We start from the raw sequence: 27,882 nt of genomic DNA, 5'->3' as shown, positions 1-27,882 counted from the left end.
TAACCTCCTAAGCCGTCCTTTGGTCCTGGATTGAAGCCATCCCTGTACTTGGGGGACAGTTGGCATCTTGCCTCCTGAGCTGCTCAGCAGAATAGGGCCTTGAGCAAGGCACACTTGGATGATGATGTGGAGGCTGGCATCTGCACCTAGATGCTTTATATTTGTAATTTTGATGAGGCTGGATAACAAGGCAGTGTCTCCCACCTAACCCTCATGGCCTCCATGTCACCTTGTCCTCTAGGTGGGACGCTCGTCCCTGCTGGTGGGGAATCTCAAGAAGAAGTATGCACAGGGGTTCTTGCCTGAGAAACTTCCACAGCAGGATCACACCACCACCACTGACTCTGAGATGGAGGAGCCCTATCTGCAAGGTAGGCCTCTCACACCCCAAATGCCTTCCCATTTGGCTGAGCTGACCGGGAAGTAGACAGGGCCACAAAGGCGGGCCTCGCACACTTCCTCTAGCCGTATCCGTGGAGGAACCCTGGCCAGAGAGTGGGTTAACATATCGATCTACCAACCATTTCCCCCGGGCCCTGCCCCCTAGAAAACGAAAGAGGGAAAGTCCCTGCCCTCGGGGAACTGTTTGTCCCCCGCCTCTCCCCCAGCCCTGCTCTGGCCATGCACAGGATTCCAAGAGTTGCTTTTCCTGTGGGAGTCGCTGGCAGGAGGTGGGAGTGGGCAGGCAGGAGTGCCCCTCCCTCGCTGCCTCGGGAGCCGGCCCTCGGGCGCCACAGTGGCCAGGCGACGACTGCACTTGCAGCAGGAGCCACTGACTGAGTGGGGGCTGCGTAGGATACAGAACTCGTGGGTTCTGTGATCCAGGGCAACAGCCGACCAGACGGGTCACGGTAGGGTAGGATAATTCCAGATCAGTTGTGACAGCATCCAGAGTATTCCCCACGAGCCTCCTCTCTTCCAGAGGGGTGCTGATTCTTCACCACCTGTGTTTGCCTCAGGCTCGTAGCACTCGGACAGAAAACCTGTTAGGTGTCCGGGGGTCCGTCACCAAACACCACTGCTACTGGCCAGGGTGGAAGAAACGTCTCTTCCCAAACCAGCGGCGAAAGCAGATGGGCATTTTCCAAGCCAGACCACCACTGCATGCCACAGCTGTGGGGACATGAGGAGGAGGCAGAGCAGAGAAGGGAGGCCTCGTGGGGTCCTGTGGGGGTTGCTCGTCTTTACACTTACTCTAGTTTCCATACTTTCCAGAATCCAAAGAGGAGGGTACTCCCCTCAAACTCAAGTGTGAACTCTGTGGCCGGGTGGACTTTGCCTACAAGTTCAAGCGTTCCAAGCGCTTCTGTTCCATGGCCTGTGCAAAGAGGTGAGTGGCCTCAGCCCTGTCGCTGTGCCAGCCCTTCCGCCTCCTCAGGATCGCACCTCGTGTCGTGTCCTACCTCCCTTCAGCGATCGATCGTCCATCCTGGGAGACCCTAGGTGTAGCTTATCTGCATTCCGTCTTCCTCCACCTGCCTGGAAGTGGCACCGTGTGGCTAATCCGCCAGGTCCTGGAACCCAGAGCTCGAGTGAGCAGCCCCAAGTCCGAGGAGAGGAGGCAATGCTTCAGCTTGGCTGTCCCTCCTGGGCCCCGTTGAACCCGTCCTCTTTCCCTGCCCTTGGCAGCTACTGTCCCCATCAAGCAAGCCCTCCAACAGAGGCTTCGCGCCAAGCCGCTGTGCTCATTGTAGATGTTCTCTTTGTGCGCTTCACCCAGCGTAGACCGATGATCCTAGTCAGACGCAGCGTCGTTTACTGCGTGCCTGCCACGTGCTAGGCGCTGCTCTAGGCAGTTGATACGCCCTGGGTCATCTGGTCTTCAAAATAACTGTGAGGCAGGCATAACTGCTGTGCCCTTCACACACGCTAGGAAACTGAGGCATAGAGGATAAGTAGTTGTGCCGAGCGGCATAGTTGGGGAGTTAGACCCATCTGACTCCAGAGCCCTATGTGGTCTCCATACCACGGCAGAAGAGGCACCGATCCCAGAGCCCTGGACCCTCAAAGGAATAGAACTCTCTCAATCCCTAGGCAGAGAGGGGCTCCGCATGCCGGCTGGAATAAGGCTGTCCTCAGCCCTGTGCTGGAGGTAATCAGGGTACCTCTGTGAAGCTCTGCCAAGCTACAGGCATATCTCATTTTATCATGCTTCCCAGATACTGCGCTTTTTACACATTGAAGGTGTGCGGCAACTCTGTGTCAGGCGAGTCCATCGGCACCGTTTTTCCAACAGCGTTTGCTCACTTCTTGTCTCTGTGTCACATTTGGGTAATTCTTGTAGTATTTCCCTTTTCGTTATTATCACATCGCAGCGATCAGTGATCTTTGATGTTCCTGTGATTGTTCTGGGTTCTGTGAACTACTGCCACATAAGATGGTGAACTTAGTAAACGTCATGTGTGTTCGGAGTGCTCCACCAACCGACCGTTCCCCTGTCTCTCCCTCTCCTCAGGCCTCCCTATTCCTTGAGACACAACAATGTTGAGATTAGGCCCATTAATAACCCTACTGTGGCCTCTAAGTGATCAAGTGAAAGGAAGAGGCACAGGTCTCTCACTTCAAATCAAAAGCTAGAAATGATTAAGCTTAGTGAGGAAGGCATGTGGAAAGCCAAGATGGCCAGAAGATAGGCCTCTGGTTCCAAACAGTTAGCCAAGTTGTGAATGCAAAGGAAAAGTTCTTGAAGGAAATTAAAAGTGCTACTCCAGTGAACATGCAAATGATAAGAAAGCAAAACAGCCTTATTGCGGATATGGATAAACTTTGAGTGGTCTACATAGAAGATCAAACCAGCCCCAACATTCCCTTAAGCCACAGTCTAATCCAGAGCCAAGGCCCTGACTCTCTTCAATTATGTGAAGCTGAGAGAGGAGAGGAAGCTGCAGAAGAAAAATCTGAAGCTGGCTGAGGTTGGTTCATGAGATTTAAGGGAAGAAGCCATCTCGTTTCATAAAAATGCATAGTGAGGCAGCAGGTGCTGATGTAGAAGCTGCAGCCAGTTACCCAGAAGATCCGGCTACAGTAATTCAGGAAGGTGGCCGTGCTAAACAACAGATTTTCAATGCAGACAAAACAGCCTGTTATTGGAAGAAGACACCGTCTAGGACTTGCGTAGCTAGGGAGAAGTCTGTGCTTGGCGTCATAGCTTCAGAGGACAGGCTGACTGTCGTGTTAGGGGCTAATGCAGCTGGTGAGTTGTTGGAAGTTGAAGTCTATGCCCATGGACCATTCTGAACATCCCTCAAGAATTATGCTACATCTACTCTGCCTGTGCTCTGTCAGTGGAACAACAAAGCCTGGATGACAGCACGTCTGTTTATGGCATGGTTTAGTAAATATTTTAAGTCCACTGTTGAGACTTACTGCTCAGGAAAAAAGATTTCTTTCAGAATATCACTGCTCAAGGAGCCTGGGTGGCTCAGTCAGTTAAGTGTCTGACTTCAGCTCAAGTCATGATCTCATAGTCTGTGAGTTCAAGCCCCACGTCGGGCTCTGTGCTAACAGCTCAGAGCCTGGAGCCTGCTTTGGGTTCTGTGTCTCCCTCTCTCTCGCCCCTCCCCCCCCTCAAAAGTAAACATTAAAAAAAAAAATACAGAATGTCACCACTCACTGAGAGTGCACCTGGTCACCCACAAGCTCTGATGGAGATGGCAATGAGATTTCATGTTGTTTCCATGCCTGCTAACAAATATATCATCCATTCTGTAGCCCATGGATCAAGGGGTCATTTTGACTTTCAGGTCTTTTTTAAAAGTGCATTTTGTAAGACTCTAGCTGCCATAGATCGGGATGGTGGATCTTGGAAGAGTCCATTAAAAACTTTCTGGAAAGGATTTGTCATTCTAGATGCCTTTAAGAATATTCAGGATGCATGGGACGTGCTCAAAATAGCAACATTAATGGAGTTTGGAAGAAGTTGATTCCCACCCTCATGGATGACCATGAGGGGTTCAAGACTTCAGTGGAGGAAGTCCTTGCAGATGTGGTGGAAATAGCAAGAGAACCAGAATGAGGAGTGGAGCCTGAAGATGGGGTGGGGTTGCTACCATCTCGCGATGCAACTTGAATGGATGAGGAGTGGCTTCTTATAGAGGAGCAAAGAAAGTAAGAAAGTGGTGGGTGGAATCTCCTGGTGAAGATGCTTGTGAAGATTGTTGAAATGACAAAAAAAGGATTACATAAACTGAGTTGATAAATTAGTGGCAGGGTTTGAGGGGATTCCCAATTTTGAAAGCAGTTCTGTGGGGAAAATGCTATCAAACAGCATTGCACGTGACAAATCGTCCATGAAAGGGAGAGTCCATCACCATGGCAGACTTCATCGTTGTCTTATTTTAGGAACTTGCCCCAGCCTTCAGCACCCACCACCCTGATCAGCGAGCAGCTGTTGGCATCGAGGCGAAACCCTCCATCAGCAAAAAGGTTATTTATGACTCACTGAAAGCTCAGATGATGGTTAGCAATTTTTAGCAATAAGGTATTTTTTTATTTTATAAAATTTTTTTAACATTTATTTTTGAGAGAGAGAGAGAGAGAGAGAGAGAGAGAGAGACAGAGCACAAGCAGGGAAGGGGCAGAGAGAGAGGGAGACACAGAATTAAAGCAGGCTCCGGGCTCTGAGCTGTCAGCACAGAGCCCGACGCGGGGCTTGAACTCACAAACTGTGAGGTCATGACCTGAACCGAAGTCGGACGCTTAACCAACTGAGCCACCCAGGCGCCCCAGCAATAAGGTGTTTTTAAATTAAGGCACGTACTTTGGTTTTTTTAGACATAATGCTATTGCATGCTTAATAAACTCCAGTGTAACGTAAACCTTACTTTCATATGCATCAGGGAACAAACAGAAGTCATCTGACTCTCTTTATTGCGAGTCCTCTCTGGAACCGACCCCGCAGTGTCTGTGAGGTGCGCCTGTACCTCCCAGCAGGACTGCAGGCAGCTGTCTTCTGGCACCAGTGACGTTCAGTGTAGACTGTGTCGGCCACGAGTTCTTCACATGACCTGAGTTGTCATGTTGAGCACTTGCCACATGTTAGCTCATGTCACTGTTGGACCGAGTTCAGGAAGTGAGCCGTCTCATCCCCAGCTCCAGATGAGGAAACTGAGGCTCAGAGATCCAGTGGCTTACCCAGAGTCACACAGCTAGCAGTCAGTGGTAGACCCAGGATCGGCGCAAATAGACAGACTCAGATGTTGCTGGAGAGCCCGGCTGCTGTCATGCTGCCCGAGGCCCGTACCCCCCATGACTGTGCTCTGACTTCCGTCCTTCCCTGACTCCGGCAGGTACAACGTGGGGTGTACCAAACGAGTGGGGCTTTTCCACTCGGACCGGAGCAAGCTTCAGAAGGCAGGAGCCACGACCCACAACCGCCGCCGGGCCAGCAAAGCCAGTCTGCCACCACTTACCAAGGATACCAAGAAGCAGGTGAGATGCCGGCTTGACACAAGTCCCTGCCAACTTCCCTTCTTAACAGGCCCGGGACACCCGCATGCCTTTCCCCCTGCTGACTAAGTATACTCTGTTATGTCCTCATTTCTCACAACCTTCTCAGGTCCCTTAAGGGGCCCTTGCATTTGGACCCATGGATGCTTAGGGGTGGTTTCCCTTGCCCCTTCCTCACCTCTCCCCTTCCAGTTTGCTTCCATCCTTCTGGGAGCATGGAAGTGGGGTCTCCTCTGCCTGGCCCTGTGAAGAGACAAACCGTCCCGGTTATCTCATGTCTCGCATGGAGGGCGGGGTGGGGAGGCAGCCTATACCCTTTCCCCCACATCTCATTGGTTCTTTTTGGTTTTTTTCTTAATGTTTATTTTTGAGTAAGAGAGAAAGAGCATGAGCGGGGGAGGGACAGAGAGAGAGGGAGACACAGAATCCGAAGCAGGCTCCAGGCTCTGAGCTGTCAGCACAGAGCCTGACACGGGGCTCGAACTCACGAACTGTGAGACCGTGACCTGAGCCGAAGATGGCCGTTTAACCAACTGAGCCACCCAGGCGCCCGTCATTGCCTCCTCAAACACAGAGCACTGAGTTCTTGAAGCCTCTACCAGGACCATGGGTATTCATTCGTTAACTATTTTGTAGCCCCAGCCGTATGCTGAGAGGCGCTGTAGCGCTGTGAGGCACTAAGGCTCTAAGTCACCCTGCGGGAGCCCACAGCCTAGTGGGACATTTCAGAACCTGATGTGTTTTTGCTGCTTGTTGTCATAAACCTCTTTAAGACTGTGAGGAAAGCTGCCATCCAACATGCATATGCCCAGGAAATTCTCCATGCTGTTTCGTAGACCACACCTGAAACCCATAGAGCCCTGGTTTAAAACCCCACATCTAGAAGAAACAACAGACATAGAGTCAGGTCATTGCCGTGCAGTGCGGTGCACGTGCCAGTACTGGGAGGACCAGAGAGGGGACAGCCCGGAAGATGCTTTGATCTAGGAATTCAAAGGTATATAGTCGTGGACCAAGTAGAAGGAGGACACCACTTGCTTTGCCCGTCACTCTGCTAGACGTGGGTGGTTCTCCCATCAGGAAGCCAACCGTTCTCCCTGCCCCCCAGCCAACAGGCACCGTGCCCCTCTCGGTCACGGCCGCGTTGCAGCTGACACACAGCCAGGAAGACTCCAGCCGTTGCTCGGATAACTCAAGCTATGAGGAGCCCCTGTCACCCATCTCAGCCAGTTCGTCCACCTCCCGCCGGCGACAAGGCCAGCGGGACCTGGAGCTCCCTGACATGCACATGCGGGACCTGGTGGGCATGGGGCACCACTTCCTACCAAGCGAGCCCACCAAATGGAATGTAGAAGATGTCTACGAGTTCATCCGCTCCCTGCCAGGTAAGACCCCTGACAGTCCCACACCTGCCCGGGATAGCATCCGGGAGAGAGGGAGAGACCTCCCCTCCCCCGACCAGGAAATGACTCAGTTGATGACTCAGGCTCACGAACGGGAGTGCAGAGATGAGTCAGTGAGGTTCCCGCCTGGAAGAGTGTACTTTCTAGTTCAGAACACAACTGTAAGTTAAATCCTGTGCCTGTAATGAGGTGTATTTGCTGCCATGGTGAGCCGGCTGTGTGAAATGCAGAGGGGACGGTGAGTCGACCCCGTGTCTCTCCTGGGACAGAGTGTGAGAGGAGCCAAGTGGAATGTAGGCAACCTGTCAAGGAGAAAGCCAGCAGAGGACTATGTGAGCTGGAAACCGCGGGTGCGCAGGCCTCGGCCAGCTAGAGAGATGGCACCAGGGGGGGCGTGTGAGCAGAGGCGCACAGATGTGCAAGTCTGCCGCGTACCCAGGACTGCACACAACCCTGGCGGGGAGTGCACATGGTTTTGAGGGCTACAGTTTAGAAATAAACCCTGGAAGGCAAACCTCATGTTATTCACAGATGCTCTCCGTGGGATCACACAACCTCTCTACTGTTGTTTCTGCCCAGTCTCACCCAGCCGCTGGCCACGCCAGGTACAGAGGGGCTGCCACAGGCCTGGGACTCCAAGCCTGGAGTGGAGATAGCGGTTGAGAGCACAGCCTTGTGTGTCAGGACTGGGCTCGCATCCCGGCTCTGCCCCTTAGCTCAGTGTGTTAGTCATCCGTTGCTGCGCCCCCAGAATATATCCCCACACGGTCACTGTCGGGAAGGAATCTGGGAGTGGCTCGGCTGGGCAGTTCTGCCCCAGGGCCTCTCACAAGGTTGCGATGAAGATGTGGCTTCCCTGGGGCTGCGGAATCCTGTTCTGAGGTGCCGCACTGCCCTGATTCTCGAGGAGGGTATGGCTGCTCACAGCGGGTGTCAGTTCCTCTCAGTATGGGCCACTCACGCTTGGGTGTTCCCAGGATGTGGCAAGCACTTGCCCCACAGCTGGTGGTCCAGGACATCAGGTGGAAGCCTTGGTGCCCCTTTTGATCTAGATTCCGAAACCATGTGGTGTCACTTTCACACTGTCACACCGGTCGTAAAACCACGTGGTGTCACTTTCACACTGTCACACAGGTCGTGCCTGCGGGGGCATAAAAGGGAAGCCAGGTTGATTTGGAGCTGTCTGAGGGCCGATTACCATAGTTCCCCAGTCACTGGCCCCAGTGATTCATGTCCCTCCCTCAAGTAGACCACCCCCACCCCCACCCTGACCCCATAGGACTCATTCCATGACAGCAGGGGCTCGAAGCCCAGGATCTCAACCAGCGAACTCAGGTCCAGGCGTGGAGGAGCTCCTGCGGCCGGTTCCTCTCGATCTGAACACCCGAGAGCTAGAGACACATGACCCGTCTCCTTGCACAAACCCCAGATCTGGCGGGACAGGCACAGGGTCACCACAGTGGGCATGCTTGTTCAACAAGGGGAAAACGGGGGATACAGGAGCCATGGCACTAGTTCCGAAACCTAGCACGGACACATGTTGGCATTCCCGAATTAGGACTCAGAGCCTAGGGGTGACTTTGTTTCCCTTTCTTGGTTCCACCCTCTGAGTCATCCTTTCTTTCCCATGAAAGGCAGCCTGGGCTTTCAGCAGGGGCATTTTCTCAGCCTGTTTGTACTGCTCCTCATTTTCTATGACTTCTGACCCTTTCGGTTAGAGCAGTGTCTGTGCAAGTACGATTCTCTTAAAATCTTTGTGGGCTTCCTATGCGAGTTGTTGGGGTTCACTCCATTAGACAAAACCCATACCCAAAAATGCTCCAAGGTAAGCCTTCCTCTCTGTCGGCTTCTTCTGAAGCTGGGGGACAGTGCCCCTAACCTCTCAGAAGTTCCGCTGTTGAATGGCGAGGATCCGTGAGGCACGCCCATGACATCCTTAGAGAGCCCTCTGAGGCAGCACCTTCATGCTTCCAAGGTCTTAGCGAAAGATTGATCACACCCTCAGTTCCGTCTCTAGCCCGTGTCCCACGTCCTGGCTTTGACCTCTGCCTAGAGACTACCTTGTAGTTTCAGCCTCATTTGCTGTCACAGAGGCTAGCGATTTTCAAACCAGCCAGTCCTAGCTCCTTGATGTGGAACAGTTCTGCCTTTTCCTCGCCTCTCCTCAGTTTCCTGTGCACAGCATCAGACACCAGGCGAAGCCTCTGGCATTCTGCTGGAAGCGTCCTCAGATTGCTCGGTTCGTGAGGCACGTTAAACTCACCACGTGACCCCCGGCGGCAGGGCGGCCACATTTGCTCCGTTTTTTCCGATTTCCAGGAACAGTTTCCTCACTTTCCTCGAAGCCTCACCCAGTTTCCTCACAGGCCATCAGACTCCCGCCGAGCCTCGAGCCTCTCTGAGTGTCTGAGACGCCTCACTGACTCCTCACGGTCCTTCCAGCTGCCGCCTCCTGGCCATGGAAGCACCCCTCTTCCGGGAACCGAACTTCATTCGTTACCCCAGAGCGTAGTGGCTGCTCCCCCGGGTTCTGTGGGTCGGGGATGCGGCTTAGCTGCGCAGCACTGGCCTGGGCTCTTACGAGGCCTCCATCAGGATGGCAGCCAGAGTGCAGTTGTCTGGCTTGGAGCCGAAGGACCGGTTCCAAGGTGCCCCACTCAGGCGGCCTCAGTTCCTGTCCACCTGGGCCTCTTCGGAGTGCTGCTCCAGGGTCCTCACGATACGGTCGCCAGCTTCCTCCAAAATAAAGCAAGGTGGCAGCTGCTGTCCCCTTGGTGACCTAGGCCTGGAAATCACACGCGGTCACTCCTGCAGCACCGTGTTGCTCTGCTGGGTCCGCCCAGTCCATTGAGGGGAGGGTCCAGTGAGGACACACGCGTGAATGAGGAGGTGGGACCACTGGGGGAGTCGCTTGGCCTCTGACGGCAGGATGGCCTTCCTCGAGGTGCGGGGCGGCCGGGAGGGTTAGACGAGATCGCACGTCTCCCGCGCAGTGACCGCCAAGCGCGAACGTGGGAGCTCAGGGTGATGCGGTCCTTGGTGGTGTCCCCTCAGGCTGCCAGGAGATAGCAGAGGAGTTCCGCGCCCAGGAGATCGACGGGCAAGCCCTGCTGCTGCTCAAGGAGGACCATCTGATGAGCGCCATGAACATCAAGCTGGGGCCGGCCCTGAAGATCTACGCACGCATCAGCATGCTCAAGGACTCGTAGGGCCGGCCGGAGAGCCAGGGGTCTGGCCCGGGCTCCTCCTCCCGACTGAGCAGAGCCAGGCGGACGTTCCTGAGGGGCCCAGAAACAGGGCCAGTCGGAGGGAAGGGCTCTCCCTGTGGGGCGTGGCTGGTGAGGAGGGCTTGGCACCCCCTCAATGGCTCTCAGGGGCCTTTCTTTCTGTGGGAGGGGCAGAGAGGTAGGTGGCGCAGAAGATGGGGCTTTATGCTTGTAAATATTGATAGCACTGGCTTCCTCCAAAGTCCCAATACTCTAGCCCCGCTCTCTTCCTCTCTTTCTGTCCCCCATTTTCCAGGGGGCATATGGTCAGGGCTCCCCAACCTGAGTTGGGTTACTTCCAAGGGCAGCCGTCAGGCCTGGATAGAGGCCTCGCAAGCCCTTGCCTGCCTTCCTCCCGCTTCTTTCTCCAGGCCTGGCTAACTCTTCCGTTGCCAGCTTCTCCCCCTTCAGCCCGTTTCTGAAGCAGCCAGGGGCTCTCCCCCTTCACCCTCTGCAGGTGGAGCGAGAGAAGCTGGGCCCGGTTCGGCCACGCCCACTGGCACAGACGCCTTAACGCTGTGTGTGTGACTGGATGACTGTGTAGGAGCCTGGACTGACAGATGGGCCCAGAGCCACCCTCTGGCACCTCCAGGTGTTCTGTAGCAAACAGCCACTTAGTGCTTTGTCCTGGACTCCACTCAGCCTCAGGATGGGGAATAGAAAAGGAGGGCAGCCTCTGTGCAGAGGGTTTTCCTTTCCAGAGTGGGCACGCTGTCTCCGAAGCCCTTCCCACACTGTGAAGTCCCCCCGACTGCCCTGCTGTGCCACGAACAGCATTAAGGGAGCTGCTGTAGGCCGGGCGGGGCCTCCTGGCCTGCCCGCCCGCCCGCCCCAGGAGCCCCTGAGTGGGGGCCCAGAGAACGTCTGAGGGCAGAGAAGAGCCAGGGTGGCGTTGCCGCGAAGAAGGCAGCCTTGGGCCTCCAGTTCCCACACTTGTTTGCCTCTGGAACTTGCTAGCAATTTGAGCTACCTGCGGAGGAGGCAGGGCAGGAAGGGCGAGGGCCTGCCTCTGACTTGCCCTGTCCTCGGAGGCTCCTGGGGGAGGAGCGGGGCTCTCCCTGGGAACAGGGTGAGCACCTTTCTCAGCTTGTTCTATTCCCCACACACACCCCCAGGCAGGGTTGGAAATGAAGGACTTTTTTAACCTTTTGTTTTCATTTTTTAAAAATAAATCTGTAAAATCTGTTTCTTCTGTGCGTTTCTCCACTGGCTCCTTTTCGTCCACAAGGAGAGGGGTGGTTTCCTGGGTTGGGGGAGGGACGGCCTTAACTGGACAGCACGCCCTCCGCGCTTTGCTGGGGCCCGGTCCGTGGTCTGAGGGCGCCCTTCGTCCCATTTCACAGGAGGAAGCTGACACGGCCTCTTTCACCCTTGTCCCTTGGAGTGGGAGGGTCCAGAGCCCCTCAGCTCTGAGTCCCCCTCCCCGCTTCCCGCAGGGGAGACGCAGTGCTCTTGGGCCAGGAATAACCTGGAACACCTGGGGCAGAGCCCAGACTTCCATCCCCAGGCACACACCCTCGGTTGTTGCTGCGCAGTGGCTCCGTGTCCGAGAGCCCTTGGGATGGCTTTGGTTCACTCGGCAGTCTCTGAGCAGTTGTGGGATGTTGGAACAGCTAATTATTGGAGGCTTTGTCCTCGCGCAAGTGACACCTAAGTCTTGAATGAAGAAGAAAGGGCATTCTCGACGCAGGTGGCTCTGCAAAGGCATGGGGGGGTGGGGTGCGGATGGTGGGACTCGAGCTGAGCTGGCCGGAGCGGCCCCGGTGTGTGCGGCCAACAGCGGCTCGTGTGGCCCTGTGCCTCCCTGAACCAGGCCTCATGGAGCGCAAAGCAGCCCCTGCCCTGCCCAAATGGAGCTGAAACTCCCTTATGAAACTCCTGCGCCTGACCTCCTGCTCCTTCCAGCCTCTGGGTTTTTCCTTAAGGCAGTGTTTCTGCTTGTTTAAAATGTGGGTTTGAGGCCTGGGCCCCAGCACACTGAATCAGTCTCCAAGGGTGGAGCCCGGGAAGATATGGCATAACTTATAGGAGTTTGATACCACCTCTTTGGAAAGCCAGTTAAATTGTAACTACTACCTGGAGGAGAAGGAGAAGCCGACTTATGAGTTTGATTACCCAGAGGCCGGAGCCCGGACTGGAGGGGCGGCTCTGCCAGGGCCAGGCGGGGCGGAACCCAGGGGAAAGCGGGAAGGTGCGGGGAGCCACCCGGTGGAGGAATGCAGGCCCAGCGGGCAGGTGCACTGGGGCCCCATGCGGATCCGGACAAGCCCCTTCACCCCAGACCCCCATTTTCCCTTCTGGGGAAAGTGAAAACCAGGCCTCTCCTGAATTTGTTCTTCATGTGTGGTGAAGGAGGAAGACACTGAAACTCCTAAAAGGGGCCATGGTGAATTCGAGGGCACTGACACAAGCAAATACTGTTGGTATTGTTCGGGTGACAGGCCCCACCTGTTGTAAGTTGGAAGGGTGCTTCTTTAAATTTTTTTTAAACATGTATTCATTTTTGGGAGACAGAGAGAGACAGAGCCCGAGCCGGGGAGGGTGAGAGAGAGGGAGACACAGAATCAGAAGCAGGCTCCAGGCTCCGGGATGTCATGTCAGCACAGAGCCTGACGCGGGGCTCGAACCCACAAACAGTGCGAGTGTGACCTGACCTGAGCTGAAGTAGGAAGCTTAACCGAGCCACCCAGGCAACCCGAAGCTTGCTTCTTTAAATCCATAGGGAGAGCCCCTGCTTGCGAAAGCTCACGGTAGGCCACTTTGACCAAAACCCTACGGCAGTACCTGTTTCCACTAAGGAAAACAAATGCCAAGAGGGTTTTTGTTTTATGAAAAAAGGCAAAAAGTGAAAATAGCCTTTGCTTTGCAGCAAGCTGCCATAGAAGCTCATGCAGTGCTAGGCCCTTCCGGGGACCGGGGACCCAGGGACCGAGCTCCTTCCGGAGACCGTGCTCCTTCCGGGGACCTGGGACGTGTGGCATCTCCGTCCCCACAGCTCTGGGAGCATCTGTGCTTTGTCTCCATTTATTTTGTGTATCCGTTAGCAAGGCGACAGTGTCCTAAGGGAGCAGAAAAGCCCACCATGGGTTACCCTTTGGATCCAGGAATGCTGAAAAAAACTTTCCATATGAAGTAATGATTCAATTAAAACTTCACTTTTATGCCTTTTCTACTGAGGGCAGTTTTCATAAAGAACTCTCTTCTTTCAGATAGGAGGAAAACCTGTATCCGTTCCTGTTTACGCTTTACTCAGAATTTTGAAGACTTTCTTGATCATGAGCCACGGTTTAAAAAAAAAGGTCTCCCGCTCTCATATACATACCTAAATATAGATCTCTGAAACAAAAATTTCATAAAACAATACCTACCTTTATGTGTAATACATTCTAATATTTTCTTTTCAATTCTCTTCCTGTTCATACGTTTAAATCTTGGTCTTGATCCCTGATCCACAAAACTGATTTCTGAGAACTTGCAAACTGCACTTTTAGAAAACCCTGCCCAGTGTAAACTTTCCAAAACCCTTCCCTATCCCTATCTTGTGTGGCTCTTACACTGTGCTGGGTGACTGGTGTATGTACCCCATTTTATTGTGAGTTGTCCAAGGTCACAACCAGGTGACCAGTGCCCTTGAGATCTGGCAGAACAGGATTTTCCCTGGGCAGCAAACACCTTAGCGGGACTCACAGACCATAGTCCTCTCCCAGGGCTCCAAGATGCTGAAGAGAGGCGCAGGGACCCCCCAAGGCAGGTAAGAGAAGTCAGTACAAAATAGCTCAGAGCCTCTGGCCAACCAGAGCCGGCGTGCCTCAGATTCACCTTCTCCCAGGTGATTGGCCCCAAGGGGGTTCCCAGCCCCCACCCCATCCTGGGGCCAGTTTCCTCCAGCAGGCACCGCCCCCAAGGGAGTCCCCCTCAGGGCAGTCCATCCCTGCTGGCTTCTGTGGGTGTGGTTTCTGACAGATGGCCTGCAGCTGCTTTGTCCCAGTCACCAGGAACTGGTTATTTCTCCCCTGGCTCCAAGCTAGAGGGTTCTTCCTGGCAGGCTGTCCCCACAGCTTCTAGACATGGCTCTCAAGGAGAGACTCAGGTGAGTTGGGGACACTGCCAGCATGTGGGGGAAGATGGGGCAGGACAGCTGAACTGGCAGAAATCCACCCTGGTGGCCAGAACAAGGCAAGGAGGAGGCACAAAGGCTGAGCCATGGAGATCCTGGGCAAAGGAGACTCTGACAGGGGACATCACTCAAGGGGTAGAGATGGTCCATGGGGCAGAGCTGGGCGGGCGCAGACTGCGTCCTGGGAGACCTTGTGGCTCCTGGGGGAGAGTGGGGTTACTCCCCTGGCTTCCCTGAACTCTGAGCCCCCTTGGTGAGCGAGAGAAAGGCCTAGTGCTGTGTCCCCTGCCATAGCCAAGACCTCTCTCTAGTCCCACTGGGACTGACCGTCCGGAGTTGAAATTTGTTCCCACTTCAGAATTAATGCTTGTTCTTTAACCCCTTCTTGAAAGCGAGGAGGTCGGAGAGGTTAGAGCTTGGGGTGGGCTTGAGGGACCACTTTCTGCAGGTGGAGGTGGGGCGGAGGGGGTGCCTTTGAAAATATCTGAGCAAGCCATGTGGAAGAATGGATCAGGCAGGGGCCCCTGTGGACTAGGGTTCCCAGCTGGGGCATGGGAGGGGGCGGCAGGAGCTGGCAGGTGCCCACCCGGCCCTCACCCGGGGCCACTTGGGGCCCGCTCTGCCTGGCTGCCTTGGCTGAGGTCCAGTGCCCAAGATATGCATCAGCTTGCCCTACCGAGGTTGGGGGTTGGGGTGGGTGCCGGCTAAATGAGTCAAGGTGGTGAAGGCTGAGAGCGGTCCACTCTAGCCTTTTCTCGCCCCTGCAGTGCGGACAGGTGGTGTTTCCCAGAGTGTACCTCTGGGGTAGCACTGCTTCCGGGAGCCAGCTGCAGCCCGCCCTCCCGGAGCTTGGTGGGGCTGGTGTGTGCAAGGGGAGAGAAAGCTTCCTGCAGGAGAGACACTGACCTGGGGGAGGGGAGGCAGGGGGGATGTGAGGTGCCTTGGGGGAATATTAACCCAGCCAGAGACCGTTGGGAGAGGAGCGTTAAGGTTGAGCTGGGGCCAGGTCAAAAGGTGCCCCAAATGCCACGTTCTGGCTTGGGAATCAGACCTAAGTTCAAACTCAGCTCCACCGCTTAACCAGCCGTGTGACCTTGAGCAAGTGATTTAATGTTTCTGAGCCTCAGTTTCTTCATTTATAAGGTGGAGATAATCATGGCATCTCCTTCAAGGGACCATGGTCAGACCTCAATGCGATACGGACATAAAACACTCGGCAGGCAGAGTGCCTCAGTAAATGTCTGAAGATATTTGTAGAGTGCAGACTTAACGCTGAAGCAAACAGAGTCTTGAGAAAGGAGTCACAGTTTGGGAAAGAATGAAGACAAGGAACCTATTCATTGCTTCATTTAGTTTACTGAACAAATATTAATACCACCAACCATGAGGCAGGCTCTCAAGTTTGGCCCCAAGAAAACAAAAGGTAATAGAATGGCCCTGCCGCCTGGCGGGGCAGAAGTACAGAGTAGAGTTTGGCAAGTGCTTGAGTAGAGGTTTGCACAGGTGCGGAGTAGCATATGGCAGCAGGTGTTGGAGGGGGAGGTCGAGGAAGGCATCACGAGGAGGAGGCTGGGTGTAGAAGAATTTTCTGGAGCTTGGTGATGGTTGATAGCAAAACAGCAATGTGGGCAAAGATACAGAGTTGGGGAAGACACTAAGTCATGGCAAGTTTAAGGAACTTCACGGAAAGAGATGGGGCAAGTTAGTAGACAGTTACAGGAGTCCAGATGAGAAGCAGGGGTGGGGAAGAAGGAGCCTGGGGCTCTGGTGGGGAGGCGGAAGCAAGAGAATTTGGTGACGAAGGGCTCCGAGGAGCGAGGAAGTGGTCCCACTTGGGTAACTTGGGACCCGTCAGAGAGAACACGTGGACGTTACGATTACATTTACCAGGATGGAGGAGACTTGAGTGGGGAGCAGGTTTCTGAGGAAAATCCAAAGTTCCTTTTTGACTTAAGTTTGAGGCACTTAGGAGACATCCAAGTAGAGAGCCCAGGTGGCACCAGTGCCCCCAGGGGTCCTCTGTCACTGTACCTATGATGCCCAGAACAGTCCCACCAGAGAATCCGGTTCCAGGATGGAACTTGATGAACTACACCACACAGTATTATAAGACTTTTGGTCTTTTTCCTATGCTCCAGGCATAGAACTCCTAAAAACCTTGCAATTTCCTGAGTGATAGGACTATCTGTTGTTATTCACGATGAGTCACATGGTGACTTAGGGTAGGTCCCTCAATTGTCTCAGGATGGGACTAACCACCTGAATGGCCAAGTTGACTACACACTTGGAACTTTCAGCCCCACCCCCGACCTCCAGGGAGGGAAGGCAGAGCTGGAGACTGGCTATAAAAACTCCTGAACAGCAACGTTTAGAAACTTTCCGGGTTGGTGAATGCATTCATATGCTGGGAGGGTGGCCCATTCCAACTCCGCGGGGCCAGAAGCTCCTGACCTCACTCTATGTAGCATGCGTACCCTTTATAAATAAACCAGTAAAGATAAGTAAAGTGCCTCCCGAGTTATGTGAGCGGTTCTGTGAGCAACTTATGGAACACGAGGAGGGGCTTGTGGGAACCCCTGAGTTATGGTCAATCAGCCAGAAGTAGGGGTGGCCCAGGATTTGCAACTGGCTTCTGAAGAGGGGGCCGTCTCACAGGACTGCGCCCTTGACCTGTGGGATCTGGCACTAACTCCAGGTAAATAGTATAGAAATGAATCGAATTGTTGGACCCTCACTTGAGGCTGGAGTACTGACTTGGTTGTTGGTGTTGGAAAACACCCCAGAGGGTGACTAGAACGTAAGGGGAAGCTGGACAAGAGAGGAGTATAAAGAAAGACATTTTCCTCCCTTAGATAACATTAAAAAACAAAATTCATCTGAGTAAATCTGAAGACCTAATTGGGTTTATTTACCGATTCATGAACCAGGCATCATCTCAGCAGATAGAAAGGAGCTCCGAGGGGCCGTACAAAATGGAAAGCTTTTGTACGCAGAAGGGGATGGAGGAAAGGAAGCTTCTAGCTAAAAGTGGACTGTTTCAGGGTACCTGGATGGCTCAGTCAGTTGAACATCCAACTCTTGATTTCGGCTCAGGTCGTGGTCTCATGGTGTGTGAATTTGAGCCCCACGTGGGGCTCTGTGCTGACAGCGGGGAGCCTGCTTGGGATTCACTCTCTGCCCCTCTCTTGCTTGTGCGCACTCATTCTCTCTCTCTCTCTCTCTCTCTCTCTCTCTCTCAAAATAAATTTTTTAAAAAGCGGGCTGTTTCAGGTAAGGTCACTTTCCTTTGGGGGAACGTGGGGGGTCTATCAGGCAGATAGTCTCACTAGTGCTTACCAGGTAATTCTAGACTGACTGGTTAAAAGTTACGTTCCTGGGAGAAGGTGAAGACTGCAATTCCCTTTGGTGCCAAGTCTTGGCTTGCTGACAGGGGGCTTCGTGTGAGTGCCTCCATTTGGGGCCCTGTTGTTTCTTTTTTAACACTTCCACCCCCTTTTGATCAGACTCTCAGTTGAGTTGAGAGACATGTCCAAAGTGTAAAAAGTGCCTCTCTCCCAGCTATCACTCCAAGTTCTCCCAGTTTTCGCTGATCCTGTGTGATAGTCACAGGTCATGACCTCAGGATTACATTTGAAGTTGATCATTCTCTTCATTCCCCTGTTTGATGTTCCAGTCCCAGGAGATCATTTGCTTGGTGGTTAGGGGCTTTGAACGTGCATTTAAAGTTTTTGAGAGAGTACAGTGCCCCAGGGTTACTCCTATGATTATCATAAGCAGGATACCTCTCCATATCTAGAGTGCACCAAAGAGCCATGGTCCCCAAGACCCAAATCAATCAAAATCAAATAAGTCAAACAAAGACCCCATTGAAGGAGTCCTCTTTTTAAGCCAAGTGGCCTGCTCAGCAATCTTATGTAACCTTGTTTCAACTTCCCAAAAGTGTTAATCCAGGTGCGGGAGGCGGTGTTGACCACAGCACAGATACCTCCTTGCTCAGCCCAAAGTTAATCAAGGGCTGTCCTATTGTCAAAAACCACCTTGGCCAGAGAGTCTAAGGACTTTCATTGGGCCGCCATTGCTCTAGCACAAAGCCATACTTTGAAAGTTAAGAAGAGTGTGCTGATCACAGCCTCATTTGTATTCACTCCCAACCAGGGAGGTAGACACCTAAGGAAGCAAATCCTGAATCATAAAAGCCTCCTGGTAGGTCCTTTCTAACTTGATGGTGTAAATTTAGGGGAGTTGACCCACAGGGTGCCTTAGTTTGTTGGTGAACAGTTAGGGGCACAGCTAACCCGTTAGGTAAGAGTCATCGCCTGGTTATGCACCAACCATGTAGGCATTCATAGGCCCAAAGGAAGATGAAAACCGCCCCAGACATAGACCCTGTAGGAGTACTGCTCCCGCTAGGGTGGCTCTGTGAATGGAGTCCACCACCATGGACAGAGCAGAGTTTTTGAAAGCTAGCAGTCTGAAAGGTTACCTCCCTTTAGCAATGGCCTGGAGATACAGATGCTGGTGCTCTTTCCAGGCCAATGCCAGCATAAAGGAAAGAAAAGAACAAAGGGTTTTACATTAAAGTAGGGGGTCTCCATATGGCACCTTGGGTGGACGCGGTCTGTCTGGCTGTCAGCCAGCTACTTCTCTTCCTCGTCAATTTGATCTGGAAGTCTCCAGCCTCTGCACAGGACCAGATGTCAGGTGGAGCCTTCTTTAGCTGTGCAACGTGTACCCAAGGTTCAAGTCCCTAAAGGTGGCTGCCATCTGGGTAGCAAGGTGGACCTGGTATAGTCCCTTCCAAGGAGATTCAGGGCATTCTCTGTCCTTGTGACTCCCCGTCAGAAGGGTGGGAGAAACTTGGAAGCATCTGTTTGGAGAGTCAGAGCCAGATATTTCAGGAAACTAGAAGAATTCCAGGTCTAGTCCAGTTTACAAGCACTTAACAAAACCTCAAAGACAATACACAGGATTAGAATCTAGTATCTACAAAGGGACAAACATAATTTTTCTCTCTACAGTTACCTCCACTTACCAAATATAATCACAGTAAAACTAATTTGTTTGCATTAAACCGGCTTGATTATATAAGTGCGTTAAGAACAGTGGCTGATTGACCGTACAAGTCCTTAAGACTGCTTTGTTGGAACGTTTCATAAGGAATTTCAGACTGAACTTTTAAGTCTTTGAGATAGGGAGCCAAGCCAAGGGCTCCACAGTAGATTTTACCTAAAATACCTACAGTTTGGGTGAATTTGTATCCATCAAAACCTCGGTAATATAACCAATGCTTCCCAAGGTGTCTTATTACAAGGAGAACCAGATTCACAGAGAACGTATGCAAATAACTAGCTATATTGCCATGAAAAAAAAAAAAACAATAGTTTCTAAATTCTGGAGGGATCAGGTCGGAGAAAAAGTAAATGTTTCATCTTTGTTTACAAAGGTACACACTTTACTGAATTGCTGTAAGTCATGTAGCCTTGTCAGATAAAAGGTTTCCTTAAATACAGAAAAACAAAACATTAAGGAACCAGAAACACTTCAGACAAAAAGTCAGAATAAGTTACAAGCATCCTTCCTGCTCGTTCTGTCCCGTGTAATCAATACTTGTTCTGCTTGAATCAGTTTTCCTATTAGTTCTGGAGATTTTTACCCATTTCAGTTTTATGATCTTAAAGTTATAAGAAACCTGTACTGAATCTCCTTAAAGCCGAAGCACTTTTGCAAAAGCATCAGAGTGAAACATACCATCTGGGAATGACAAAAGGCTCGAAAATGGCCATTGCTAAATAGCATTGAGAAGGGAATTTGATTATTTCTGTAACATACAACATTTTAAGATAATAGCCAGGATTGTGGCTGATAGCATGACACCAGGACATACCAGATTTCCAGGAGTTTCACATAATTTCTGGAACACTTGCATACCTGCGCAAATACAACATAAGGAAGGCTTCATATTACTTATTTGACAATGCTCCCCATGTAATTTAACATGTCAAATAAGCTACATCAGTTTGGCCTCTCTCTTTTTATAAGGAGAGAGAACAATTCTTTTATAGTTTTCCACAGATCCTGTGGAAAATCTCAAAGTTCCTTCCAGGTCAAAAAGACTTCCTTCAGCATTATATTGTAGGGTGAGGAGGAAAAAGTTGGTAAAAGGTCTTAAAAATACTTGAGCAAATAAGATCACAGGTTATTGGGGAGCATTAACTTGGTTATCTATTTAACCATGACAATTAGAGACTCTAAACAAATACAGAGAGTTAAGTTGTAAAACAAAAAAGAGCTCTTTGCCCTTCTAATAGGGAAGGCTTGGTTCTCTTAAGCAAAGATCTGATAGGAAACACAAGAAATTATTTTGACAGGCCACAAAAATCTTTGTTCTCTAGGCAGATTACTTAAAGGTAAAGAGAAAGCTCTGCAATCTCTTAGCAATATCTTATCTTTCTTTTTTTTTAAATATCTTTCTTAGACCAACAGTCTAAGAGAAAGGATCCCAAGCAGGCTCTGTGATGACAGCACGGAGCCCAACGCAGGGCTTGAACCCAGAGATCGTGACCTGAGCCAAAATCAAGAGTCAGACACTTAAGCGACTGAGCCACCCAGGCGCCCCCGATTTTTTAAACTTCTGTCCACTCCAATCTTAGCCATCTTGACCACACATAAAATCCTTTTCCCAAGATTCCTTCTCAACAGACCATCTGCAACCTTCTTTTTTACCAGATTTTGTCCTGTTTTTCCTCTTTCCCATTCTGAATAACCAGCCTTACTTTTAGGACAAAATAACTTTCTTTTCCCTCAACAAAAATGCAGTTCCATTCCTCATATCTTCTCTTACCGAAAATGTGCATCCTACTTTCCTTTCATACAGAGAACTTTTTTTATTAATTTCTAGTAGTTTTATTTTCCTTCTGTTAAGAGTTAGAGTTGACCACGGGTGCCTGGGTGGCCTAGTCAGTTAAGTGTCCGACTCTTTTTTTTTTTAAGTTTTTTATTTATTTTGAGAGAGAGCGAGAGAGCAGGGGATGGACAGAGAGAATCCCAAGCAGACTTCAAGCTGTCTACACGGAGCCCAATGCAGGGCTTTAAACTCACAAACCAGGAGATCATGACCTGAGCTGAAATCAAGAGTCAGATGCTTAACCAACTGAGCCACCCTGGAGTCCCAAATTTCTGATTCTTGATTTCGGCTCAGGTCATGATCTCACAGTTTGAGTTCGAGCCCCGCGTTGGGCTCTGTGCTGATAGTGTGGACTCTGCTTAGGATTCTCTCTCTCCCTCTCTCACTGCCCCTCCCTCACTCTTTTGCTCTCTCTCTCTGTCTCTCTCTCTCTCTCAAAAATAAACATTAAAAAAATTACAATTGACCCTCAAACAACATGGCTTTGAACTACATGGGTCCATTTATAATGGATTTTTTCTCAATACAGTACAGTATTGTAAATATTTTCTCATCCTTATGATTTTTGAAATAACAATTTTTTCCTCTAGCTTCCATTAAGAACACAATACATGATACATATAACCTACAAAATATGTGTTAACCTCAGTAAGGCTTCCTGTCAACAGTAGGCTATTAGTAGTTAAGTTTGAGGGGGTGTCAAAGATTATATGCAGATTTTTTTTTAACATTTATTCCTTTTTTGAGAGACAGTGTGAGCAGGGGAAGGACAGAGAGGGAGACACAGAATCTGAAGCAGGCTCCAGGCTCTGAGCTGTCAGCACAGAGCCCAACCTGGGGCTTGAACTCACAAACTGAGATCATGACCTGAGCGGAAGTCGGAGGCTTAACCCACTGAGCCACCCAGGCAACCCAATTATATCCAGATTTTTACCGCAAGCGAGGGTCAGCGCCCCTAGTCCCCACATTGTTCGGGAGTCCATTGTATATACTTTGCTGGAGTTTACATTTCAAGGAGATAGCCCACACCGGAAGAGGAGAGTCCCTAGAGAAGACCAGGTAGAACATTTACACCTCGAAGGCACAGGGAAAGAATGCGAAACCCTCCAGGGACGCTTGTTCCCCAAGGTCAGAATTTTTACAGTACCTACATGCCTTTTACAATGAATAAGGGTCAGGTTAATTGTTACAAAGAATGAGTGGACTTTGAATGGTCTCGAGAGCTGCATTTCTGGTCTTGCAAATATTTGTGGGATAAGGACAGTTGCCTCTAACTGCTCTGAGAATTGTGTTGCATCCTGAAGGACTTCCAGGGGCTGACACACCCATGCGCCTACGTTGGAACGTTTTTCTTTCCCTCTGAGTACATTCAGCTTAAAGGAGAAGGTCTAAAAGAATTCCTATCTGGCTCGAAATATCAGCTCCCAGTTTGGCCAAGTTTATGACCAGAGTGTTATTACCTCCTTTCAAATATCTTGTCAGGTTTCAGTCGGGACAAACAGTAAATATTTCTGGCAGTAGAAAACGATCCTGCAAACCCAAAAGGCACCCTCAAAGAAGGTGCAAAAGATATTATCTTCACAAGATCTAGAGCCCTTCCCAAAGATCAAGAACAATGGCCTAGATTTGGAAAGGGAGGGACAACGTGCAAACTTACTTTTTTTTTCTTTCTACCAAATACTAAAGAGATCCAGGAGAGCTGACTCTGGTAAGAATATTCTCAGCTTCAGGTGGCTTCTTCCAGTCTTTCCCAGGATCCCACTTGCAAGCCCTGAGCGAGGTTTAAAGTAGAGATTGTAGGGGCACCCGGGTGGCTCAGTAGGTTAAGCATCCAACTTTGGCTCAGGTTGTGATCTCCCAGTTCAAGCCCCACATCAGGCTCCTTGCTGACAGTGTGGAGCCTCCTTGGGATTCTCTCTCTCTCTCTCTCTCTCTCTCTCTCAAAAGAAATAAACTTTAAAAAGATAGCGATTGTAGCTCCAGTATCTACAAAATATCTACCAATATCTACCAAAATTAGTTTTAATTTTATTTTTTAATATTTTTCATGTTTGTTTACTTTTGAGAAAGCGAGGGAGAGAACATGAGTAGGGAAGGGGCAGAGAAAGAGGAACACAGAATCTGAAGCAGGCTCCAGCCTCTGAGCTGTCAACACAGAGCCCGACACGGGGTTCAAACCCATGGACTAGGAGATCAGGACCTGAGCTGAACTCTTAAATAAGTGATCTCCTCTAAATGGAATGTTCTCTGGGGCACCTGGGTGGCTCGGTTGAGTGTCCCAACTTTTGATTTTAGCTCAGGTCATGATCCATCCCAGGGTCATGGGATCAAGCCCTGTGCTTGAGGTTCTCTCTCTCCCTCTGCCCCTCTCCCCCTTGCTCACATGTGCCCTTTCTAAAAATAAAGAAAAATTTAAAAATAAACAAATAAATAAGTGGAATGTTCTCCAAAATGGCAGTTGTAGTTCTAGGTTGCTTGAGTAAGATTTTTGCCATTTTGTAGGTATCTGTAGCTTTCAGCACTGCAGTTCTTAGACACAGAATAAGTCAACAGACTGGAAGATGGTGTGCTCAACTCTCGTAATTTAAAAAAAAAATTTTTCGTGAACATTTATTTATTTTTGAGAGAGAGAGCAAGAGAGCACGAACGTTGTGGGGGAGGGGCAGAGAAAGAGGGAGATACAGAATCCGAAGCAGGCTCCAGGCTCCGAGCTGTCGCTGTCAGCACAGAGGGGCTTGAACTCACAAACCGCGAGATCGGGACCTGAGTTGAAGTCGGACGCTTAACTGACTGAGCCACCCAGGCGCCCCTCAACTCTTGTAACTTAAGAATCCCATTAGTAGTAGTAGTTATTCTTTTTGAGCCAAGCCTTTGGGTGTCTCAGAACCAAACTAATACTTAAAAGAGATGTGCTGCTGGATTGGGAATTGTGTGACGCTTTACGGTGTACCTCGTTGCATGGAGGTTTCCTTGAGGTTGGCAGGTGACCTACTGCGAATCTTCGCCTAACCTAACAGGAAATTTTGGGTTAAGTGGCAAGTGTTCTAACAGTTTTTAAATGTTTGACCCACGCCCACCAATTTGGGCAGCTTTTGAGATTCCCATTAGCAATAGCCTTTACCTGATGGACATAACAGAGACCAACAGTGACCAAAGAAATGGGACTGTGGGCACCAGCAGTAACCTGTGGACTGGCCAGCAAAGGGCCTGTGTGCTCCCCCCAGCAACTCCCAGTGTGGAAGTGGGGCCTGGGGGGAGGGCTGAATCACAGACCCCGGAGAACTGAGTCCAAACAGATGGGGACTGGAGCTGCCACCGGCAGTTCCCAATGTGGAATCTGGGGACAGAACGGAAGGTCTGGGGTTTCCAAGAAAATGGGGGTAATTCACACTAAACCAAGGACTAGGGGCTTGGGTTCTGGGTGGAACTGTCTGTTAGCTCAAGCTGACCAGCCCCAGACTGGAAAGCCAATTGGATCAGGAGGCTGATGCAAAGTATGTGAGCTCAGAACCAAGGGGACCATAACCCTCAGAAACAGCGAGAAAGAGAATACAAAGGGTTCGAGGTACCACGCCTGTGTTCCTCGTTGTCCCCAGAGCCTCCAGAAGTCTTTGTTCCCGTCACCGCCAGCAAATCTGTTAAACAAAATTCAGTGGAGTAAATGTGAAGGTCTTAATCGGCTTTATGTAACAATTCATGAATCGGGCGGCATCTCATCTCGGCAGATACAAAGGAGCTCTGAGGGGGCTGTAGAAATGCTTTTCTAGGCAGAAGAGGTGGGAGGAAAGGCAGTTTCTAACAAAGAGTGGACTGCTTCGAGCAAGGTCACTTTCTTTTAGGGGAAAGTGGGGGTCCATCGGGCAAGTATTCTCACTAGTGCTGACCGGGTAATTCCAGACTGGTTAAAGGTACATTTCTGGGAGAAGATGAAACTGCATTTAGCGACTCCATTTGGGGCCTATTGTTTCTTTAACAAAGACAAAAGTAACACCTGCTCATTGTACAGCGGAACATGAGAGAAGTATACCCAGCAGAAATCCCCTCTTCCCTCTAATTTCAGCCCCCCAGTAACTGGTGCATCTCCTTCAGAATCCGTGCGTCTAGTAGCCACCAGCCCTACGTAGCTACCAAGCACTTGAAATGTGGCTCATTCCAATTGAAATGTGCTATAAATCTAAAATATATACTGGATTTAGTACTTAGACTTAGTATGAGACAAGAATATAAAGTATCTCCACCATTTTCATATTGATTATATGTCAAAAGGATATTTTGGACACAGTGGGTTAAATTAAAATGTTATTAAAATTAATTTCAGCCCTTTTCACAGTTTTTTATGTGGCTACTAGAAAATTTTAATTTATATATCTGGCTCATGTTGTACTTCTTTGGTTTCTTTTTTTTTTTTTTACTTTTTTAAATGTTTATATTTATTTTGAGAGAGAAAGAGAGAGCATGTACGAGCAAAGGCGGGGCAGGGAGACAGGGAAAGAGAGAGAGAATCCCAAGCAGGCTCTGTGAATGCTAGCACAGCCGGATGCGGGGCTCAAACTCACCAACCATGAGATCATGACCTGAGCCAAAATCAAGAGTCGAACCCAGGCACCCTTCATATTGTACTTCTATTGGATAATGCTTTTCTAGATCTTTCCTGACACGTTTATGAAAGACCATGGGTAGGCATGTCTGTAAATGGGGACTTTCCCCTCATAGAAGTGAGATCAGCCTCTATACACAGTCCTGTTATTTCCTTTTCCACTTAACACATCGGGACCTCTTTTCCAGAATGTACATAGAAATCCACCTCATCCTTTTCACGGGTCCTGTTGCTTTCCACGGTATAGGTGTGCATAATTCACGAATCCAATTCGCCACTGATCAACACTGGGGTTTCCGAGACGCCCATTCACTCTTTCAAACAAAGCTATGAGACCATCCTTGGTCTACCCACCGTGAGTCTCCATTTCTAGAGGTGGGAAAGCCGGGTCAGGCGAGAGCACTTCGAATGTGACCGCCAAGGAGTCAGATTCTGAAGGCTTCTTGGACAGGGCTGCGAGGTTTAGACTTTATCTTGCAGGCAGTAGGAAGGCTTAAAACTTGTTTGGTTTGATTTTGTTTTTCTAAATTGCTAACTGTGTATCTTTCCTGCATTAAAAAGCCAATATAAGCACATTTTAAAAACTTGAAAAAATAAAGGGAAAAAAAAGCCCTACTATAACTTATTGCATAAATACTGAAGTTTTCCTTTTTAGTCTTATTTTCTGGTGCACGTTTTAATTCCTGCTAAATTATCATCATACTGCCCAGGGGCACCTGGGTGGCTCAGTCGGTTAAGCGTCCAAATTTGGCTCAGGTCACTATCTCATGGGCTGTGAGTTCAAACCCCTCATCGGCTTCTGTGCTGACAGCTCAGAGCCTGGAGCCTGCTTCGGATTTTATGTCTCCCTCTCTCTGCCCCTCCCCTGCTCACACTCTGTCTCTCTCTCTCTCTCTCAAAAATCAACATTTTTAAAAATTTAAAAATAAATAACAATAATCATACTGCCCATTGATTTTAGAACCTGCTTTTTTCATTTACGGTTTCTGCATAAGCATTTTTCCACGTGACCACGGAGTCGTCAGAAAAAGGTTATTTTTTCGGTGGGCTGGCTGTTAGGGCCTTTTCAGCAGCCCGCGGAATGAATGCCTTCTCCCTGGTGCTTCCAGTCAGGATCCAACCAAGCCCAAGTGCCCCTCATATAAAGGAAACACACACTCCTCCACCAATCCCAGCCTCTCAGCCCCATCCGGTCGCCCCCATCCTCCTCCTTCCTTCCAGCCACACTTCTGGAGAGTCAACCCACGCCCCTGCCTCCACCACTGCACCTCCACTTACTCCTCCACCCACCCCACCAGTCAGGCACTGTCTCCTTTCCCAGCAACCCTGGCCGGGTCCCTTTAACCTTGACCAAGTCCTGCCTGCCCCCTTGACAGCCCTCCACCACCCCACCACCAACGCCCGGGTTCACGAGGGCTGGCAGTAGCCCGGAACTGCCTTCCTGCCTCCAGCCACGCTCCCTCACCCCTCAGGGTCCAGGCTCAACTGTTTAGCTGCAGTACTTTTTTTCAAATAAAAATCTGCATCGGTCCCTGGAGGAAGTATCTTTCAGGGCTCTCTATGGTCCTCCAGATGAAGCCCAGCCCCTTAGCCTGGAATGCAGGGTGATCTGGCCCTGGCTTACCTTCGGCCTCACCTGTCCCCGCTCCCCACATGCACTCCACCCTGCAGAGTGACCCGTAGTGCCATGCGCACCCCACATTTTCTCTCCCCTCTCACTTCTGTACATTGTTGTTTTCTTCTCATAGACCTCCCTTCCCCGCTGCTGCCTTCTTTGCCCGGATAACTTCTAATCATTAGAAGCCACCTCCTCCAGGAAGCCTCCCCAACTTCCTCCCCATCTGTCAAGGTTCAGTTGCCACCCTCCAGTTTGCCCTCATAGCATCTTGTATTTCTACTGATGACAGCCTTTACTGTGCTGTGTTCCATTCATCTGTTTGAGGTCTGCATCTGACCCATTTCCTCTCTTCCTGGCCATCCACATCTTCCTGATTCCATTCCCTGAAGATAAGGTCTGTGCCTCGCTCACCTCTGAATCCTTGACCTAGCAAGTGCATGATTCTGAGCTTGTGCCCAAGAAATATAGGGTGGAGGCATGCATAAGCAGAAACTAGTGAACATCTTGATGGATAAACTTTTTGCATCCT

At 50.5% G+C, this 27,882-nt stretch overlaps 1 protein-coding gene across 4 annotated transcripts in view; it reads left to right on the top strand.

Annotated features, from left to right (window-relative positions):
- Nucleotides 1-11,302, top strand: part of PHC2 (polyhomeotic homolog 2) — a 115,445-nt gene extending 104,143 nt beyond the window's left edge. For all 4 annotated transcript variants that reach the window (XM_015542197.2, XM_042996371.1, XM_042996373.1 and 1 more), the window contains 5 exons: nt 242-371; nt 1,216-1,330; nt 5,289-5,430; nt 6,557-6,833; nt 9,906-11,302. In XM_015542197.2, the coding sequence (XP_015397683.2) occupies nt 242-371; nt 1,216-1,330; nt 5,289-5,430; nt 6,557-6,833; nt 9,906-10,060 (819 nt within the window). In that variant the 3' untranslated portion in view covers nt 10,061-11,302. The remainder of the gene's footprint in view (nt 1-241; nt 372-1,215; nt 1,331-5,288; nt 5,431-6,556; nt 6,834-9,905) is intronic.
- The last annotated feature ends 16,580 nt before the right edge of the window (nt 11,303-27,882 follow it).

Source organism: Panthera tigris, chromosome C1, assembly GCF_018350195.1.
Source record: "Panthera tigris isolate Pti1 chromosome C1, P.tigris_Pti1_mat1.1, whole genome shotgun sequence".
Lineage (NCBI taxonomy): Eukaryota > Metazoa > Chordata > Mammalia > Carnivora > Felidae > Panthera > Panthera tigris.
This window is presented reverse-complemented; position numbering and strand designations above follow the sequence as displayed.